The 20776-nt window shown below is 37.9% G+C and overlaps 1 protein-coding gene and 1 long non-coding RNA gene across 2 annotated transcripts; one reads left to right on the forward strand and one right to left on the reverse strand.

Moving 5' to 3' along the window:
• Nucleotides 1-7124: 7124 nt before the first annotated feature.
• LOC121930947 lies at nt 7125-10680 on the reverse strand. Its single transcript, XR_006104040.1, has 2 exons — nt 10407-10680; nt 7125-7198 (listed from the first exon to the last, which is right to left on the reverse strand). It is a non-coding gene; the product is annotated as an uncharacterized LOC121930947 (long non-coding RNA).
• A 94-nt stretch (nt 10681-10774) lies between these two features.
• FGG (fibrinogen gamma chain) lies at nt 10775-20776 on the forward strand. The gene is made up of 9 exons (XM_042467982.1): nt 10775-10934; nt 11050-11094; nt 11415-11598; nt 11700-11793; nt 13971-14101; nt 16420-16553; nt 16797-16981; nt 18836-19113; nt 20415-20776. Exons 1-9 carry the CDS (start codon nt 10872-10874, stop codon nt 20609-20611), a joined length of 1311 nt encoding a protein of 436 aa, XP_042323916.1. The 5' UTR covers nt 10775-10871; the 3' UTR covers nt 20612-20776.

A 20776-nucleotide genomic window follows, 5' to 3' on the forward strand; every position in this document is an offset into this window, starting at 1 on the left:
AAGATGATAGTTAGGGAGGGAGGAGCCTCCTTCTTCAGGCCAGCCCTATGTAGTACATAATTGGCTGGGATCCAGCATTGGGAGATTTATGTCTGGCATGTAGCTATGTGGATTCATCTCAGTGCTACTCTACCCACTAACTTTTAAGCAATGCGGCCACCCCTACACCAGGGTAATCATTTCTATGTTGTTGTACAGCAGGGGGATCAATGGAGATGCACCCAGTAGTTAGACACACTGCAACAGGAATTTGCTGGGACCTCTGTGTGTTCTTGGGAGGTCCTTGCTACAAAAAATAGCTGGACACATTTGTGCTGATCCTTCTGCTCTCCAGCAACACAGAAATGGCCAAGTTGGGTGGAACTGCATCACTCAGAAAGTGGGTTTGATCATTGTATGGTCAGTAAAGAACTATCACCTAACCAGTGACCAAAACAGTACGTCCACTGTCATAACTCACTAACAGGATGCTAGCCATTTGTATTATTTTTAACTTGCTTTTCAAAGTTACTATGTACTCAAAGTGCCTCATAGTAACTGTAAATATATTAAAAGAAAAAGCACCAGAAACAGCTATCTAAAGCAGCTGAGAAAGTAACTATAAAATAAGAACATTCACAGGATGTTATTTTAACTCTAACTATATAAATCCACTATTTTTAGTGTTCTCCTAAAAATGGACAATGAAAGGGTGAAATATATCTCCTCTGGGAATCCATTTCAGTACTGGTACTTTATCTTAAAAGGCCCGTTGTTTTATATGTGCTTGTCAAACATTCAGTGTTTTTATGTACCTGGGAAGCGCCTTACATGCAGAAGGGAAGTTGTAGAAGCAGAAGATGTATAATGGGTTTCTAAAGTCAGGTATGTTTCAAGGTTGCAGCTTGACCAATTGTAATTTAATAGTAGTTTGTTCATTGAAATTAACAGATCGAGCTTTCCTTAGTGTGGAGATAAACACCATCCTCTAATTCCTGCAGATCCACCAGGAGCTGGTTAAAAAAAGATGGCAGCCATTTTCATACATTGCTCATATGAATTGTTGTTGTGTTTCTGATTTATAGTGACCATATCCTTGGGTTTTTTTGGCAAGAGTTGTTCAGAAGAGGCTTGCCATTGTTTTCCCCTGAAGCTGAAAGCATGTGACTTGCCCAAGGGCATCCAGTGACTTTCATGACCAAGCTGGGAATTGAACCTGGTCTCCAGAGCATAGTGAAACCACTCAACACTCAAATCACTATGCCACTAGGTATGGTGAAAGGGACAGAAGAGCAGCACACTTAGCTCCATCCCCAAACCTGTACTACTCTTTTCACCATCACTATCAGTGTGTTTGACATAACTTCCAAACTGGAATGCCTGTTTTTCTAGCAGAGGCTTCTTATTAAATTTGAAAGAGTTCGGTGGCTATGCTGGGTGGAGGTTCTTTTTATTTATTTCCATATTTATATCCCCACCTTTCTTCTGACATGGGACCAAAGAGGATTCTGTGCATTGTAGTGCAAAACAACACCCCAAAGATCTGAATTTAGAGGTATAAATTTTGTGGGAGCCTTCACAAGTACAGAAAGCTCCCAGCTTCAGATGTTATTCCGAACTCAAGAGCAAGAGTTTGGGGCTCTTGGGGTTGGGGCTAAATGTTCTACTCAAACCTACCCCATTCATATAAATAATGCATGAGTAGAACTAGCAGCACAGACTGTACAGTCTATTTTGGCCCCTGTTGATTTCATTGACCCTATGAAAATTCACGTCTGAAACAGAAAAGCAATTAATCAACCCCATCAGTTTGGAGAAGGGGATCTCCCTTGCTGTACAGGGACGGATTAGTCTGAGTAACCTCTAATCAGGAAAGTAACTACCCAATGCCGCAACCAAGATTAAAAACACAAAGAACGGGGGGAGGGACTTCAGCCTCAGTTGTGATTGAAAGTGTAAACAAGAACTGACACTATGTTCCAGATCAATCCCCACATCAACTAAAGAATGCTTGAAGGGCATATGTTAACAATTTTGGGTTGTTTTGCAGAGAACAATGCACACGTTTCTAATATCTGTATAATACAATGTACTCCGCAAGTGTGTCCATGTATTGCACCCAGTTAATCTTGTATAATTTCTATTTCCAGCCTTTTCCTTTAGGACCCTATTGAAGCAGTATTTACTGGAACAATTGAGTTTGTTGTAGACTCTGTCCTCACTTCAGTTAAAAGCATTGTACAAATATTTGAGCTGATTATTTATCTTTCTTTCGGACATCAGTGCAGCAGTTCTTTGTTTAACAACTGGAGTTCACTGCTCTTCAGCTCAAGGTAAAGCATACACTGAAAACCCTCTTGAATGAATTTTTCAAACTAACCTTTTATATATGAACCAAAGCCCTTCAAATATTAGTGGACGAACAAAATACTGTACAGTAAATGCTGATGCACATACCAACAATACAAGTGGTAATACAATCTGAAAATGCTTCCAACTTTTGTTATTTGTATGAGTACATCTCCAAATGAGAGAGCCAGTGTTGTGTAGTGGTTTGAGCATTGGACTATGGCTCTGGCGACCGGGGTTCAAACTCACTGGGTTAACATGTGGAAGTCATGCTCTCTCAGCATCAGAGGATGGCAAAGGAAAACAGCCTTGAAACAAATCTTGCCAAGAAAACCCCATGATAGGGTCACTTTAGGGTCTCCGTATGTTGGAAATGACTTGAAGGCATATAACAACAAGCTCTAAATGAATATAACCATTATTTATTTTGTGGAATATGCAATTAATAAATCCTCTTGAGATAATAATAAGTGATTTTGTATTTAACAAGAGTTACCTTGTACGGTACAGAAAAAATATTATTTTTATGACTAATGTTACTACAGAAATGCCATTTTCTATAATGGGTTAAATCACAGATGGGATTTGTGCAGCCCTCCAGATGTCATTGAATCACAACTACCAGCAGTCCTAGCCAATATAACTTATGGAGAGGAATGTTGGGAGTTACAGTCCAACAACATCTGAAGGGCTGCACAGTTCAAGCCACTAGACTAGACTCACTGACATCATTGGGACATATCAAAGCGGTGACTAATATGTCCCATTCATTTCATTGGAACCATTCTGTTTGGAACGAATATTGAGACTAACATTGACTCAACCTCTTTACCTTACAGCCCAGTATTTAACCATCCATGATATTTAGGAAGAGTTGCAGCTAGTACACGGCATTAGATGATTGAAGGCGTTGCATGGCTTAAAGGCCACTGGGCTCTAGCAGCAACACTGGATCCTAGATCTCTATCAAACTGTGAATTTGAATGCAACCTCCCCTGGATAATGACCTATCAACCAATGATAGTTCGTATATCTTCAAACTGAGCTTAGGTTTATTGGTTTTCATCCAACCCATTATAGAGATGCATATTGGGTTACTGCTGATGGGTCTACATTTAACTTAATGGATTTTGTAGATCTTATCAGAGTGTGGGTATGAGTTTTCAAGTCACCTGCCTACTTATGATGACCCCATGAATGTCATAATTTTTTTCAGAAAAGGAATATTCAAGGTGTGGTTTTGCCAGTCCCCTCCTGTGAAATAAAACCCACAGCACCCACTATTCATAACTCTCCTTAAATATACCTACCTGAGGACTGGAGACTGGCGGAGCAGCCATCATCTGTACTTCAACAGCAGAAGAGGGCTTTTCCTTCTATGTCACAGTATGGTTGTGAAATACCTGACCAGAAAGGCCCAGTTGGTGCCAATGCTGGTGCCATTCCAGTGCTAAGTAAAAACTTGGCTTTTTATTAAAGAGACCTTGTTGATTTCATGTGTCCCTTGTTTTGAAAGAATGTCATGTTGAGGATGGAGCAAGCTTGTTTTCTGCTGCTCCAGAGACTAGGTCAAGGAACAATGGATGCAAGCTACAGGAAAAGAGATTCTGCCTCAACATTAGGAGAAACTTCCTGACAGTAAGAGCTTTTTGACAGTGAAACACACTCCCTCAGAGAGTGGTGGAGTCTCCTCCTTTGGAGGTTTTTAAACAGAGGTTGGATGGCAATCTGTTGGAGGTGCTTTGATTGTGTCTTCCTGCATGGCAGGAGGTTGGACTGGATGGCCCTTGTGGTTTCTTCCAACTCTATGATTATGTTATTCACATCCTGACATCTTTAGATATGCTGGGAAAGACTTGTCTGAAACTATGGGAAGTCACTGCTATTTAATGTAAACTGGGGTAAGAAATGGGATCCCTCTAGATGTTTTAGACTACAGCACCTACAATCCTTTACCACTGGCTTTGCAGGATGAAATATATGAGAGCTGTAGGCTAAAACTGCTAGACAGCTGTGATGGTTGGTCGCTTTCATGTCAGTGGAGCAATGTCAGTGCTCTGGGGCTGCTTCCACACTGTGGAATTAATGCAATTTTACACCTCTTTAACTACCATAGCTCCATTTTATGAAATCCTGGGATTTGTAGTTGTGGACCAGAGCTCTCTGAGAGAGAAGGCTCAATATTTACATGTCAGTTAAAGCAGTTAATGTTAAGCTGCATTATTTCTGTAGTATGCATACAGCCTGGGTTTTAATACAAATTTCAGGAACTATCCAAGGAACTGAACACTGCCCCTCTTTAAAGACCAAAATCTGGAGCAGATCCTACCCCACTGGATATATGGCTGGAAAGCCAAAGGTTACTCACCCCGTTGGACTACAGACAGTGATGAACTAAGTGTATCAGTATTCTCGTCTGAGAAAAAAGCAACTTCCTATATTTCTATGAGCCTCAGAGTTTTTCTTGGGTTCTAACTTTGCTGTGATGTTAAAATATAAACAAAGCTGACATATAATGTTCTATATCTATTACCCAAGTTCCTGTAAACTGACTATAAACACAGAGTCCTTTCCCAGCTTTCTCTTGTTTTGTCATCTTGAATGTTCACCTCAGCTAGAACAGGCTAACTTTTCGATTTTACTTTGAAGAAAAAAGCTAACAAAGATTGAGTCAAGCCTATATTTACATAACAAATACAACATTTTTTGCACTAACTGGCCAATTCTTTTTTTAAAAAGAAATCCTATATAAACACTAATTTCACCTTTCTTATCATCCTGGGAAAAGAGCATAATAATCTAGATTTAAGAAACCTTCCTTCTATCTCCCTTTGTATTAATCATTCTATTTCTTGAGAAATCAGTCAATAAACCACAGGAAGGTCAAAATTGCTCAACTGGACACACAGTTTTAATCTCAAAAATGAATTGTTTCAATCTCTAAATCATTTTGTCCTCTAAAAACAAATTGCCCATTCTCTAAAAACTCTAAAGGATTTCTATCTAAAGGATTATCTAAGGTCATAGAAATAAAACAAGTAAATGGAAGCCAAAGGTGTTGAAGTATCATAGCACCTTTCTTACTTCTCTCATTCTCTGCAATTAATGAACAACCCTTTAGCTACAAAGAAGCGTAAGAAGTATCTTGGTTTATATCGGTATATTATACATTGTGCTACAAAGTGATTGGACAGAAAAGCCTATAAGAGACATTCAAATGTCAATTCCATTGCTTTCAATGTGTCTGACATTAGTTTCAGCTTGTTTAAGTATAAATAAAGTGAAAACTTTAAGGAACAGTACAAACAGCTTCATTTATATACCGCTTCATACTGAACTAACAGTGTCTAAGCGGTTTACAACTGTAAGCTAAGTACAAGTCTGTTTAGTCCCAAGATTTCATTAAATCAAGGATAGGGGATACAGTATTTGATTCTCCAGATATCAGCCATACCCAGCATGACAAGTGGTAAGGGTTTCTTACCCTCATATAAACCATTTCTTCATATGTGTGAGGCACTGCATGCTATCTGCATTTTCATTAGCAGTACATGCATTCAGAATTTTTCAAGGAAGTAGCTGTGTTAATCTCTTGTAACATAAGAAGGAGGAAAGAAGGGAGAGGGAATAAAAGGAATGTGACTTCTTTAGTGATATTTAATAGTGATATTAAAGCCTCAGGTTATAAATCACATTTATACAGTTGTGGAAGTGTACTTCATCTAAAGAAGTGGATTGGTATCCATGAAAAGCTCATGCTAAAATAAAAACCAATTGGTCTTAAAGGTTCTGCCACATTCCTTTTTTACCTCCACCTCCCTTGCTTCTTTTTTTAAATTTGTTTTTACTCATTTTATTCATTAATATTCTTAATATATATGATACATATCATGTTTCTATATATGAATATATCCCTACATTCTGTTACATTCTAACAAGATATTTTATATTTCCCCTCAGTGCCCGTCTTCCCTGGAGCCATTTCCATCCTTATATCCCATCCAAAATTTCAGTTCTTCTTGTGGAGGTAATCTTCCATCTTCTTTTCTCAGTGCTTTCTCAATACTTTCCAAATCCCCTCAAAATCATTTCTTTTCCATAGTCCTTTTTTTTTTACTTTCAGTTTACAGGTCAATTTGTCATTAATCGCTAATTTCCATACCTCTTTATACCAATCCTCCACTTCTACATCTATTTTCATTTTCCAACACCTTACTATTATTAATCTCACTCCTGTAAGCAAACTTGTTACCAAATCTTTTTCTTCTTTTTTCCATTTCTCTAAGTTATATAATGATAACAAAACTATACTCGGTCTTCTATCTATTTTTATATTCATAACATTTTCTATATCTAATATCAGTTTCCCACCAACATTTTGTACATATTTACATTGCCACCAAATATGCATGTGTGACCCTACTTCTTGACAGCCTCTCCAACAATTTTTTGAATTATTCTTATCAATATTATTTCGTTTCACTGGAGTCAAATACCATTTCCAAATCAATTTATAATAATTTTCTTTTATCCGTACTGATAAATTTTTCAAATGCCTTTGTTCCCAAATTCTATCCCATTCCTTATCATTTATTTTAAATTCTAATTCTTCTTCCCATATTCCCTTCAAAATGTTTTCTTTTATTTTCCCTCCTTTATTCTCCATCAACATTTTATAGATTTTACTGATGATTCCTTTTATGTTCTCATTTTCTTCCATTTCTCTTCCGTTCTGAATTATTTGTTCGAATTGTCTGTACTTTTACTTTTCTACATTCCTTTTCCTCCAATTTTTAATCCATTGTTCTATTTGCATATAATGAAACCATGAAACCCTTGCTTCTTTTTATGAATTCGGAATGGTCTTTTCCTAAAAACAAACAAACATAAACAGGGACAACTTAATAGTACAGAAATAATTACATAACTATTGTGGTCTTATTGTCATTATATCTGCATTATTCATATGTTGATTAGGAAACAATGTCATGTTTGTTTCACTAATAGTAGTCAGAACTGACATCTGAGAGCTAATTTTCACATTTCTAGCTATGCACAATCTTCCATTTGGAGACTGGAGACTCAAATTGGAGACTCAAAATCAAAGAGATCAAAACAATTTCCAAAGAGTCCAAGTTAGTCCCATTGCACTAGACTACCAAACTCTCTGTAGTTTGGGGCCCATTCACACTACAGTTGGCCCTCTACATTTGCGGTTCTGAGTTTTGCAGATTTGATTATATGTGGTTTTGATTAGTATGTTCTCTCTAAGAATCTCTAGGTCCTCTAGCACAACTCTGTCAGAAATTGATCATAGAGTTGTGCTGGAGAATCTAGAAGTTCCTAGAGAAAACCCTCTTCTAGGCATTTGTAGGTCCTCCAGCATGATTCTATGATCAACTTTTGGCAGATGTCAACCATAGAATTGAACTGGAGGACCTGGAGATTCCTAGAGAGGTGTTCTCAGGTAAAAATAATAGGGTTTTTTTGTTTTTGTTTATTTGCAGTTTTCCCACATTCACAGGGTCTTTCACACCTAACTCCAATGAATGTGGAAGGATCACTGTACACATTTATAGGAGTATCATTCCACTTTAACAGCACTATAATTATCTGGCTGAAAAGTCTAAATGCTCCTCCCCACACTGCAGATCCCAGGACTCCATGGGATGGAACTATGACAGTCAAGGTGGAATAATAACACTACAACTATGTAGTGAGAATGGACCCATGGTCTAAACATTCCATATATAGGACTAATGCAAAAGTAGGTCTAAACAATCTTAAACCTGGTACTTCAGAGATTGCCTCCCACATTCCTACCACATGCTGTTTTTCACCTGAAGCCCTGCCCCAGCACAGTTATTAAGATTAAGACCTTTTCATTAAACGCTCCCTCTTCACGGAATACCTTTCTAAGATTAAAATATAGCAAATCCAAAAGGCACATAGCAGCAATTCCATTATCAGGCTGCTCAAAAAGATGCATGTGTTATCTGTCCTGTCCTCTTTATAGGCTGAAATCAAAAAACATTCTCATCATTGCACACAGGTCAGATATAGACTAGATCTCAAAGGAATTGTGTTTGTTTCTAGCAATAAAGAAAAAAGTGGCCAGCAAAGGGTGTACCCTTTGTCTGCACCAAACCTCTCTCCACCACATTCTTAAACTCAGCTTTAGCATTTCAAGAAAGATACAGCTCTGCGGCTCTCCATCATCATATTTCTTCCTCTAACTAAAGCCATGATTCCCAAACTATGGTTCTCCAGGGTTTAGGACTTCAGCTCTAAAATAACTTTTAACATCTATGCCTGATGCAGAAGCTTGAGGAATGTATTTTCTGCCGTTTTGGTTGGTCTAATAAAGTGATTGCTGCAATGCTGATGGGTTTTTGTGGGGGGGGGTTGCTATATTTTGCTGCAGTGTAGAGGTTTCAGCGTAGAGGCTAGGACACTGGGAGGTAAGAGTTCATATCCCTGCTTGGCCATGGAAATCCACTGAGTGGGTTCATTCTCTCTCAGCCTCAGAGGAAGGCAAAGCAGATCTCTGAACAACTCTTTTCAAGAAAATCCCATGATTGGTTCACCTTAGCATTACCATTACTTGGGAATGACTTGAAGGTGCACAATAAGTATAACAAATATAGTCATAGCCACCTGTTTGGCCAACATGGCTACCCCTGGATATATACTTCTAAGAGGCATTTGGTTCAACTTAATATAGCCATGACTTGGAAATTACATATACATGCTACATAGTTTCACGTGTCTGGTCAAAACACTCACTATTCTCTGGGCTTCATTATTTCAGTATACAGTACTGTAGTTCTCTATTACTGCTATTTAATTTTAATTTTTTTTTAAAAAAAATAGTATAGTAGATATTTTAGGTATGATATGTTGGTTTTATGCTGTGAGTTGCTTTGAATTTTCTTGTGAAAAAGGTATGGTCTACTTTTTAAAAACAAATACAAATTTAAATAATTTCAGAAGGGGAAAATGAAGAACCACCAAGCTGGACTGAATACCATGGAGCACCTATACAATACAACATCATTTTCAGTTGGCTAATGAAGAGGAATTTCCTGTAGTTGTGACTGGATATATTACTGTGAAAATGAAAGGTGAGATGGATATTTAGTAAATCGGTTACAGTGGGTCCTTGGTATCTGCTGGGGTTTTGTTCCAGGACTACCCCCTTCTGTAGATACCAACATCCATACATGCTGAAGTTCCATTATATACAATGGAATAATAAAATGGTGCCTCTTATATAAAATAGCAAAATCAGGATTTGCCTTTTGGAATTTATATATATATTCTTTAAAAATTCAAGTTATGGATGGTTGAATCCATGGATAAAGAATTAGTGGATAAAGAGGGCTGACTGTATAGGAATATAGATTATGTCTTTTGGGGCTGAGGGAGGAAATACTGTCTGAACCAACATTTCTTAGAGTGTGCTTTGCACTTTCATGGATGTGACAAAAAGGAAATAACTTATGCTTGCCCCAAATATGTCACCTTCTACCTTATCCCAACTGGAAGCAGCAACAAGTAACAGCTTATTAAATTATTTCAGGGAGACTTTCTCATATGGTTTTTTAGGGAATCCTCTAATCAGGAGAATATGCACCACTCCAGGATGCTAGGTTGGAGTCATCTCAGCATCAAACCTGACATGATGTTAGCCATGAAATTGTCATCAGTCTCATGTGGATGTTTCTGTTAACAATAACCCGTAAGAGATAGAGGACAAACAGATCAGGACTGTAACATGAGGGGTCCCCAATGCTTGCTATTCACAGTGGGGGGATAAGTAGCAGGTTATTTTGAGCTTTGAAAACACTCTTCATGCTGCTATTGCCTTTTAGTGATATGTTTATGGTCCCACATGCAAGGTTAGGAAAACTGAACCATATACCCATGAATCTGGTAAACTCATAGACTCTTCCAAATCTTAAAGATGGACAGGAAAATATTTCCAAATCTTAAGACTAAAAGAAGGCCACATAGTAATCTGTGAATAACAGTAGTTCTCAAATAGTATGAGTCATTTCTCAGAATAACAGAATTACTTTTTAGCAGTTTGAACTTGGGAGATGGCTATTGTCCAGGTTTTCTTCCGCAGATCTTTCTTCATTCAGGTCCTCCAGAAATATAGGTCAGGTTTCTTAAAAACGATTACTGGAAGAGTGACGATCTGTAAAACTTTGCCCCATAGATCATCTTGTTCTTCTACATCTTTTCCTCATTTGCAAAGCAGGAGTTGCGGGGGTGGCCAGTGGGTGACAAATACATTGCAGTTAAACATGAGAAGAACGAGAGCCAGCAAGTCAGAGAAACGCCCCCAGAGCTCAGGAAGAGGCTGCCCTTCCTCCACACCATCCCACCTATTTACAATTCTGTGTCCACCCTCCATGGGCCACCTGATCCCTTAAGCGGACACTGTGCATTTCAGGAAGCAAGACCAGACCTCAGAAGTCCCCATTGACTAAGCACTGCCTCTTCAGCATTTGGGAGCTCACAGAGCTACAGACACAATGAAACCAAAGTTCAACATTTGGTTGGCTCTTCTGTCTTCCCTCTTATCCACTTGCATTGCAGTAAGTGTAATCTTACAGGATAATGATTTGTTGTGTTTCTTTAATGACTAAAATTTTCAGGAAAGTTGCAAAAAAATAACTGAAACTGTCATTTCTCTCTCTCTTTTAAATTTAGTATGTTGCCAACCAGGATAACTGTTGCATCCTAGATGAACGATTTGTAAGTCAATATCTGTGTTATTATTTTTCCCCACTGCTTTTTAATATATTTATTATGGGCAGATTGTTGGCTGGAAATATTTTGAAACTGTTACTGAAGTATATAAATACTTTTTAATTTGACTAATATGTGTGATATTTGAAATCAGCTTTTTTGTAATTATATTATGAGTAATCTAGATCTCCCATACCTGCCTTCCCAGCCCTGGTAGTGTCTGTATATGGAGCAGGGAGGGTGGAAATGCAGACTATTAAATGTGCCTTTTTGTTTAATACAATTAAGTATCCCCCCCCCTTTTTTTTTTTTCTTTTTTGCTATAGGGCAGCTTTTGCCCCACAACATGTGGCATTGCAGATTTCTTGAACAGATATCAACCTGAGGTGGATCGGGATCTCCAAGTACTTGAACACGCCTTGCAGGACATCTCTAATTCTTCAGATATAACAGAACATTTGATACGTCAAATAAAACAAGTGCAAAGCCCAGGCCCCTCCACTCAAGCAAGTAAGAACACAGAAGCCATTATGACATAGCTTCACTTTACTTGCCACTTTAGTCAACATTGTATCACTAATGATCTGTGAAACTTTGTGCCTTTTTTACAGATGTTATTCCAGGTTATACTCAAAAGTCAAGGGAAATCATTGATGAAATCATCAGATATGAAAACATTATTGTGGGCCATGAAAATACAATACAGTATGTAACTATAATTATTGCTTCAGACCATATTTGTTTAGTATACTTCTACTAGTATTATCAGTCTTATTTTCCTCACAAAACCTCTGCTAATACATGAAAGACACTTGCATTGTTTGAGGTATCTGCATAATTACCACCTGTAATTAATTTTTAGCCATCCAAAGGACTGTCTCCTTTGTTGCAATCCTATGCACAATGAAAGTTACTTTGAGTAAGTGTGGTTAGTATAAACATACACCACTTTCTTTTTGTGCTTCCAAAAGGTATAGTTTGATAGGTAAATCAGCTATTTTTTGGTTCTAAAACAGAAGTTAATTATTTATTTTTAATCATACATATGCTTGCCCTGCACAAAGAATTCAGGATAAAAAACAACAACAATATTAAGAAAATAGGAATATTTGCTTGTTTGTTTGCTAGTTATCCCACCTTTTCTTCTAGGCAGCTCAAGATTCCTCCTCCCACACCTCATTTTATCCTCATAACAACTGTTAGGTTAAGAAATAGTGACTGGGGCAAGGTCACCTAGCAACATTTCTACCTTGGGAGTTTTCTTCACCAGAAAGTGTCTCCTGGTATCTCCATTTCTTTATCATGCTTAGTGTTCATATTCTTGTATCACACAGAAACAAATAGGAGTTGATTTGAAAAGAATGGAGCCAACCATATATGTCCTAAATGCATGGAGGGAGGAGTAGGCAATTCCTCAGTGGCCCCATCCCAAACTCTGTGTATTTAGTGCAAGGTTAATTGATTGTGTAGGGGACAGGGGGCAAGATTAGAAGCCACTAGTAGCTCTGATGTCAATGGGGTGGTGTTTAGCACCTAATCTGAACTTTAAAGGGGTTAGATAGGGTGTTTCACCCTCATCTCAGTATAGATTTGGCATCTTCAATGTCTGTATGCTCACTACTGAACTTGCTAAACATTTCTTCCTTTGAGTCTATTACTGGCTCTTCTTTCCATTCAAATACAGTATCTGGTTCTCTCCAGTATAAATTGATAAGATGTTATGTTTTGTATTCCTTTTGAGCTTTAAAAAAAAGGTCTTCCAGGGCATCTTATAGCAATTATAATTCAACTGAAATGAATAATCAAAACACAAGTACAATGTTGAATGTTATAGGATTAATTTGCAAATGACTCTGCATATAGGCATAGTGAAAAGGTGCCTGGCAGTAGCTTTGTATTCAGACATGACAACATCAAGCTACAGACCATGGAGATAATGGAAGAATGTGTTAACTTGTTGTTCTGTGTCATTTCTGACTTATGGTGACCATAAGGTGAACCTACCACAATATTTTCATGCCTAGATTTGTTCAGAAGATGTTTACCATGACCTTCTTCTGAGACTTAATATGAGAAGCAGAAGAAAACATCGCATGGATAATGATACATACAGCTATTCTTTTCATTGTTTTCCAATCTTAATATGGTGGGCATACATGGGGATAGGATGTCCACATGAAAAAGAGAACAGGATTAATATACATTTCACAGTTAAGCAAAAGAGATAATTTCTACTGGTGTAGCTTGTATTGCAAGCACTCTTCTAAACAACTGTGAAAAATACAAGAGTCCTGTCATCCTTTTTATACAGCACCTATTTGGAAGTCAGCAATGAACTAGAGATGAATTGATGAATTTAATCCATTATAATATTAATGTAATTTCACTTAAAAATAATTCATTTTATTGCTTGGATGGAGCAGCGTATGTGTGCCTTCAAGTTGCCTATTGCATAAGTCACTTATGGCAGCCCCATGATTTTTTCATAGGATTTTCTTAGGCAAGGAATACTCAGAGGTGGCTTTGTCGGTTCCTTCCTCTCAAATATAGCTTACAAGACCTGGTATTCATTTGTGGCCCATCCAAATACTAATTGGGTCTGACCCTGCTTATCTTCCAAGATTGGACAGGTTCTTGGTTATTTAGGTTATTTAAGACCTTTAGGTTATTTAAGCAGACAGCATCTTCAACAGCTTCTTTAATGTTCAAAGTGCATTCACTTCCTCATTGACATCAGAGCCACTAACTACAACAAAGCATAGCATGATCTCATTTTTGTATTCACATATTCAGTGTACATGTGGAGCAAAGGTCTGAGCAGACCTTGCTGCATTGGGTATTATTCTAATAAATCTACAAGTTATCAATTTTTTAATTTTCAGACAACTGACAGATATAATGATATCAAACAATAACAAGATCCTACAGTTAAAGCAGAAGACGGCTCAGCTTGAGGCACAGTGTCAGCAGCCATGTAGAGACACTGTCCAAATACAGGAATTAACTGGAAAAGGTAAGGTTGACAAGGGAATATGTACAATTCATGCTTATAATACAGTTTCACACTTTTGTTTCCATATTGGGATATTCAAAGCATCTGACAGAAAAAGGGCCTCCTTCCAATTAATAATCTGGCATCTGCAGATTGAAACATAGATTGCTGACCTTGGAAAAGTTAGTACCTGTATATCAGATTGTAACTCTGACAAATCCACAGCTCCTGTGGAAAGTACAAAATATTAACTTTTCCATGTTCTGGGTATAGGAAAGCAAACAATTGTAAAACTGTTGATTTTTATAGCAAAGGGGTTGCTTTTGCTTCCATCATGTTAACATTCTGAAAAATCATTCTAGCAGACTAGTATCCATACCAATGACATCCTTGTTAATAATAATAATAATAATAATAATAATAATAATAATAATATTCCACTTTTTCTCAAAGGTATCAAAGCGGATTACAGTTGTCATTGTTGTTGTTGTCAGCATTGTTCATAATCATATCCACATCCACTGATCGTGCAGAATCATCCATTAGCACCTGAATGGCAGTAGAGCTTGGAAAAGATACTTTTGCAGGCAATAACTTCCAGAATATCCTAGTCATCAAATCTACTTGTAGTCCAAAGAAGTATTTTTTCCATGCTTTGTTTGAAAACTTGCATAAACATGCATCATCCAACAAATACAGTAGTCCCTCGGGTTACGAAATTAATTCGTTCCGCCGCTCCGTTCGTAACCCGAGTAATTTCGCAACCCGAAAAGGCTTTCCGTTAGCGCTGGAAAGCCGCTAGCCGCGCTTTGCGTTTGAATTTCGCGCCGAAAAAAAATTCGTAACCCGAAAAAAATATCGTAACCCGGAACAGTTTTTTCCAATCTAACTTTTTTGTATCCCGGAAATTTCGTAACGCGATCAGTTCGTATCCCGGGGTACCACTGTATTGTAGTCTGGCCCATCTGCTACATATAGTATTGCGGGCATACTCATATGCTCAGTCTATCAATCAAATTAGTTTGTTTTAAAGGGATGTACAATCCAACAATTACTAAGGAAAGTTAGTGCAAAACCAGGCTTGCTGCTGAATATAAAGAAAACAAAAATAACGACCACAGAGGACATACATAAATTCAACCTAGAAAATCAGGAAATCAAAATAGTTTTTAACATTTCCTATACTTTGGATCAAATATTGACCAGAATAGAGACTGCAGTCAAGAAATCTGAAGGAGACTAGGAATGGGAAGGGCAGCTATGAAAGAACTAGATAAAATCCTAAAGTGCAATGATATACAATTGAACACTAAAGTTAGACTCATCCAAGCCATTGTATTTACCATCACCATATACAGATGTGAGAGCTGGATGGTGAAGAAGACAGACAGGAAGAAAAACAACTCATTTTAGCTGTGCTTCTGGACAAGAGTGCTGAGGATACCATGGACAGCCAAAAAGAGAAACAAAAGGGTCCTAGAGCAGATTAGGCTTGAATTCTCACTGGAAGCTAGGTTGATAAAACTGAGGCTGCCATACTTTGGCCACATCACAACAACTCATTAGAAAAGACAATAATGCTAGGGAAGGTAAAAGGCAATAAAAAGAGATGTAGACCACACACCAGATGGCTAGACTCAATCAGGGAAGCCATAGGATTGACTCTGCAGGACCTGAGCAGAGCAGTGGGGGATAGGGGGTCTTGGAGATGTCTCATCCATGGAGTCATCATGAGTTCAGGTCAACTTGAAGCAGTTAACAACAATAAACAAATCCCTGTAGCCACATACTGAAAACATGCCTATATTCTGAGACAAGAACTAAACAAATATCATTACTACATAGAATCTAGTTTTAAGAATGAACCTAGCTAAGACAGATAATAATAATAATAATAATAATAATAATAATTTGTTTTATTTATATACCGCTATTCCAAAGATCATAGCGGTGAACAGCAAGTAAGCTAATTAGCAAGTAAGCTAATTTGCCCCCAACAGTCTGTACAAAGTGTGTTGATTATAATCTTGAAATCCTTTACTCTGATGAATTTTATAAGTCACTAAAGCAATATATAGCTAGTGTGGTATAGAGGACAGAATGTTGAACTTAGACGTAGGGGACCTGGGTTCAGATCCTTACTCAGACTAAATATCTTCATAGGACTGTTGTGATAGTAAAGTGGGAGGGAGTACACAATATGTGTTGTCTTGAATAGCTTTGAGCAAACAGCAAGATAAAAATGAATGAAGGAATTCATAGATTAACATTTTAAAAATCTCATTTAGTTAAAATGTGAATACAATGGACTGAACATTTTTCCTATGTATTTTTTATAGATTGCCAGGACATTGCAAACAAAGGTGGCAGGCAAAGCGGTCTCTACTTCATCAAACCTCAGAAAGTCAAGGAACAATTCTTGGTGTATTGCGAAATTGATACACTGGGTAATGGTTGGACAGTTTTCCAGAGGGTAAGTGGTCTGCAATCTGTTTGTGTGAAATAAAATGGTTAGGGTTAAATCCAATCGTTAGTCCCAACTAGAGTAAACCTACTGAATTAATGAAAACATGACAAGTCAACATTTAAGTTCTACTTAGTTGATGTGTCCACTTTAGTTGGAACTAACTATTGGAATAAGCCTGCAATGCAGAGCAAAAAATCTATTGTATAAAACATGAAAACTCATTTTGAATCTCCCTTTATTTATTATCAGAGGCTTGATGGTAGTGAAGATTTTAGGAGAAACTGGATTCAGTACAGAGAAGGATTTGGACACCTGTCACCAAATGACCAGACAGAATTCTGGTTGGGAAATGAAAAAATTCATTTAATAACCACTCAATCTACTATTCCTTATGTCTTGCGAATAGAGCTGGAGGATTGGAGTGGCCAAAAAAGGTATGCCATGAGTAAGATTTTATTAGTGGTGTGACATGCAGTTCATGTCTCTCATGCTAAGAACTGATCAAGTTTTAGCTAATTAACTACCTGCACATTCTAGGCACTTTAGTAAGCCCCTACTGTGTTTTTGACAAGGGACACATCAAAGATTTTCCCTTACCATAGTTCCAAATAACTATCCTTTCCATGATCATGGGAAGATTTTGAAGCTGCTAGTAACTCTGGTACATGCAGCCATTCCCAATGGTTAAAAGGAATAGTGGCAATGGCAACACTGTTGTCTTCTGATTTTGCTGGAATTATGTACCACAAACAGCAAGTGCTGTGTGCTAGCTAGCTACTTAACACATGGTGGTAGTACTATAGAGCTGTCAGATTTAATGAACTTTGATCATCCAGAGTTTATGCCAAGGCTGCACAAACTATGACCCAGTTGATCATCTGAGCTGGGACAATTGAGATCATGACTGCTGGGATTGATAGATGCAAACCTCTGCCAACACTCAGCAACCCCACCTTCAAGATGGTTGTTTTTCCAGATCTAGTTGCATGGGTGTTCACCCTAGGGAAACATCATCAGATGTGGTTTTCATCACTGAAAAAGCTGTGCACTATCAGTTTGTAAATGCAGTTGTGAAATCCTAGAGTCTGGCCAACATCATTCTGGTCTCAGACCTTTTCTTTTTGACCTCTCCTTTGGTTTATGGGTCAAAGTCTACACATACAGCTTTTGTCTTATTAACATAACGCCAGTCCATTATACAGTGCTATATACCTTTCTCTCTCTTTGCCTGTATCCAGTATGCAATATTATTAATCTTAAAGTCAACTATCATTGGCTTCTACAGATTCTACTGCTTCCTGGATCATCTGAAACAGGGTTCTTCTCAGCAGTTCTTATTAGATTTTCCATTTTGGAATTTATTACTGATAACAAATAGATTTTCCTTATTATTCAAATCCTATTTGATATTTCCTATACACTCTTGATAATTCCTTATTTAGTTGGTATCCAGCCCAATATAAATTCAGATTGTAAGGAAGATGCTAGGGAACTTTATTTTCAGAAGCCAATGAAATATTCCAAATGCATATCTACACAGCACTAATGAAAAAAACTACTGATATGCCCCAGTATTATTTTCTTTGACAGTATTGTGTTAGAGGGGTGAAGCAGACCAGTGTCTTGTAGCAGCCTCTGGCCACTCCACTCTCAGTTGGCCCCTGATCAGTGTGGGACTGCAGTGACCAGATGGCCTGCTGTCAGAGCAGGCCACCACTGCAGTCCTGAATGGGTTGCTGGCAAGGAGCACCTTTTCAGTGGTCCTTTTTCTGGTTGCCTTGGGCCACCTTAGGAGGCCTCAGTGTGGCACACATTCTGGGGGCATGCATAATCTACACGCCCTGTCCCTGAAGTGGCCAGAAGCTGCACTTTTAGGCCCAACTATTTCAAGCCATTGTTTCATAAAAATAACAGAGGTAATGATAGAAGAAGAGATTAAATGTAGCACACTGTGATATGACCAGAGTTAGTTTGCACATTCTCTTGCAGTCCAGCATTAATTGCAGTGATAGAAAATGCCCCTTCTGTCCTGTCTCTCTACCATGCTGCCACTGTGGAATGATAAAAACGACTGTTGTGTATTTGTAGACCTGCAGAAACCCAGTACTCTGTTTCTGATGGAATAAACTACAGCTATTTAAGAAAGTAAGGGCTAACACATGCACAGATAACCATGAAAGGTTTGCATCATGCATCACAACTGACCATATCTGTGTTAAGAAATGAAAGGCAGTAAACATCTACACTTTTTAACATTTAGGATTTTTAACTTTTCTTTTTTCCTCCAGCTATGCAGATTATGCCCACTTCAAAGTGGGAAGTGAATTAGACAAGTATCGTCTGACCTATGCCTTCTTTATTGGCGGTGATGCCGGGGATGCCTTTGATGGTTTTGATTTTGGAGATGATCCAAGTGACAAATTCTTTACCTCCCACAATGGCATGCAGTTCAGCACATATGACAATGACAACGATAGATTTAGTGAGAACTGTGCTGAACAGGACGGATCTGGATGGTGGATGAACAAATGTCATGCAGCTCACCTCAATGGCAAATATTATCAAGGTAATAATATGAGCTTCCTGGGATGTTCAAGCATTTAGGATAAGCTCTCACTCTCCACTCTTTGATAGTTAGTGGCCAGGCTTTCTGAGCTGTAGGATTCCATCACCCAAAAGAAGGCCTGACCCATTCCAGCTCTGCTTTGAGTCCAACACCCCACATACATCCCAAGATGTTTTGTTGCCTAATCAAAGAATTTTTCTCTCACACACCATTTCACATACAAAAGTGCAATGGGCTGGGAATTGAATCTTATTGTCAAGAAGGCACCATCCTCCACCACACCTGTGGGCAACAGTCTAGCTGAGTGGGTGTACAACAGGCCAAGTTGTGAATGGTCAGGGAGCTCCCACTGTTGCTCTCCCTTATCTGTTGCTTAAGGTAGTGACTTTGCTCTGCCTAATGGTAGAGTTGGCTACTCATATTGGCTTGGAATAAGCTGAGTGGTTTTCTAATAAATTTGGGAAATAGTTGCACTAGAAAATTATCACATACACGTGCAGAAAGAAAGGAAGGAAAGAAGGAAGGAAGGAAGGAAGGAAGGAAGGAAGGAAGGAAGGAAGAAAGAAAGGGAGAGGTAAAATTCACCATGTGGTAGTCCCTATGCATCTCCTACTTTTCCTTCCATAAAAATTAAAATGTAAGATTAAATATACAAAATACAGTCTAGGGGAGTTTCACTACAATTCAATGCAATTTCAATATAGTAACTTAAGTCTGACCAAGCATTTTAGAGGATGGTGCTACTGAATACCTCGATTTCAAAGGGAAAAATTTAATACATTCCTAATCAATGTAACATAAAAATAGTAAAACTTTGGCTTGGTCATGCACCTCAGTCATTTTTCAAAAATTAAATTATCTGAATTATAGCCAATAGGTGCATTTCCCTGCTGTTTAAAAGCTACTATTAACACAACTGAAGAAACTAGATATGATAGGTTTCAATCTGAAAATGAATAATTCACTGGTTAATTGGCATTTTGTACATCACATATCCAATGCTGTGTAGAAATAAATTAAGCATTTTATTAGAATTTATTGTAAGCCCCATTGAAGTCAGTGGAATCTAGGTCTGGGCCTCAGAAAAATTTTAAAATACTGGCAGCAGGAAGGCTAGGAACATTAAATCAGGTAATGGAAATGTTTATTTGGTAACTACAGTTTCCAGCATCCCTTAACTAGCATAATCATGTAGTAAAAAGTTTTTTTCCAAGTTGTTCTTGAAATAGTTCATAGAATTCTGCAAAATGTGTAGAAAATAACTCACACAATCCATTTACACAGTGTTACTTGCATTTTAGGTGGTACTTACACTGAGAAAGATGCGGGTCCAGGTGGACATGACAACGGTATTACGTGGGTAACCTGGCGTTCTCGGTGGTATTCCATGAAGAAAACAGTGATGAAAATCATTCCATACAGTCGGCTTTCAATAGTATCAGGACAGCAAACTGGAGGAGTCAAAGAGGTTGGACTAGGAGGCCGTGGAGACATTTAAAAAGATAACAAGATATGACAAAATCTACTGTAAATTTAGTCAAAGGCCATTCTGTATTTGAACAATGTTTGAATATCACACAAGTCTCTTCTGGAAACTGTTCTCAGAACTATGAGACCTTTCTACCTGAACAAGTAGAAAATTATTATACAAGTTATTATACTA

The sequence above is a fragment of the Sceloporus undulatus genome, chromosome 5 (assembly GCF_019175285.1).
Source record: "Sceloporus undulatus isolate JIND9_A2432 ecotype Alabama chromosome 5, SceUnd_v1.1, whole genome shotgun sequence".
NCBI classification, from domain to species: Eukaryota; Metazoa; Chordata; class Lepidosauria; order Squamata; family Phrynosomatidae; genus Sceloporus; species Sceloporus undulatus.

Bases quoted from the DNA above. Each gene is read 5' to 3' on its own strand.
- FGG (XM_042467982.1), top strand. From the start codon at position 10,872: ATGAAACCAAAGTTCAACATTTGGTTGGCTCTTCTGTCTTCCCTCTTA. The intron at 11,095-11,414 runs GTAAGTCAATAT...TTTTTGCTATAG, and splicing joins GCATCCTAGATGAACGATTT to GGCAGCTTTTGCCCCACAAC. The intron at 11,794-13,970 runs GTATGTAACTAT...TTTAATTTTCAG, and splicing joins GGCCATGAAAATACAATACA to ACAACTGACAGATATAATGA.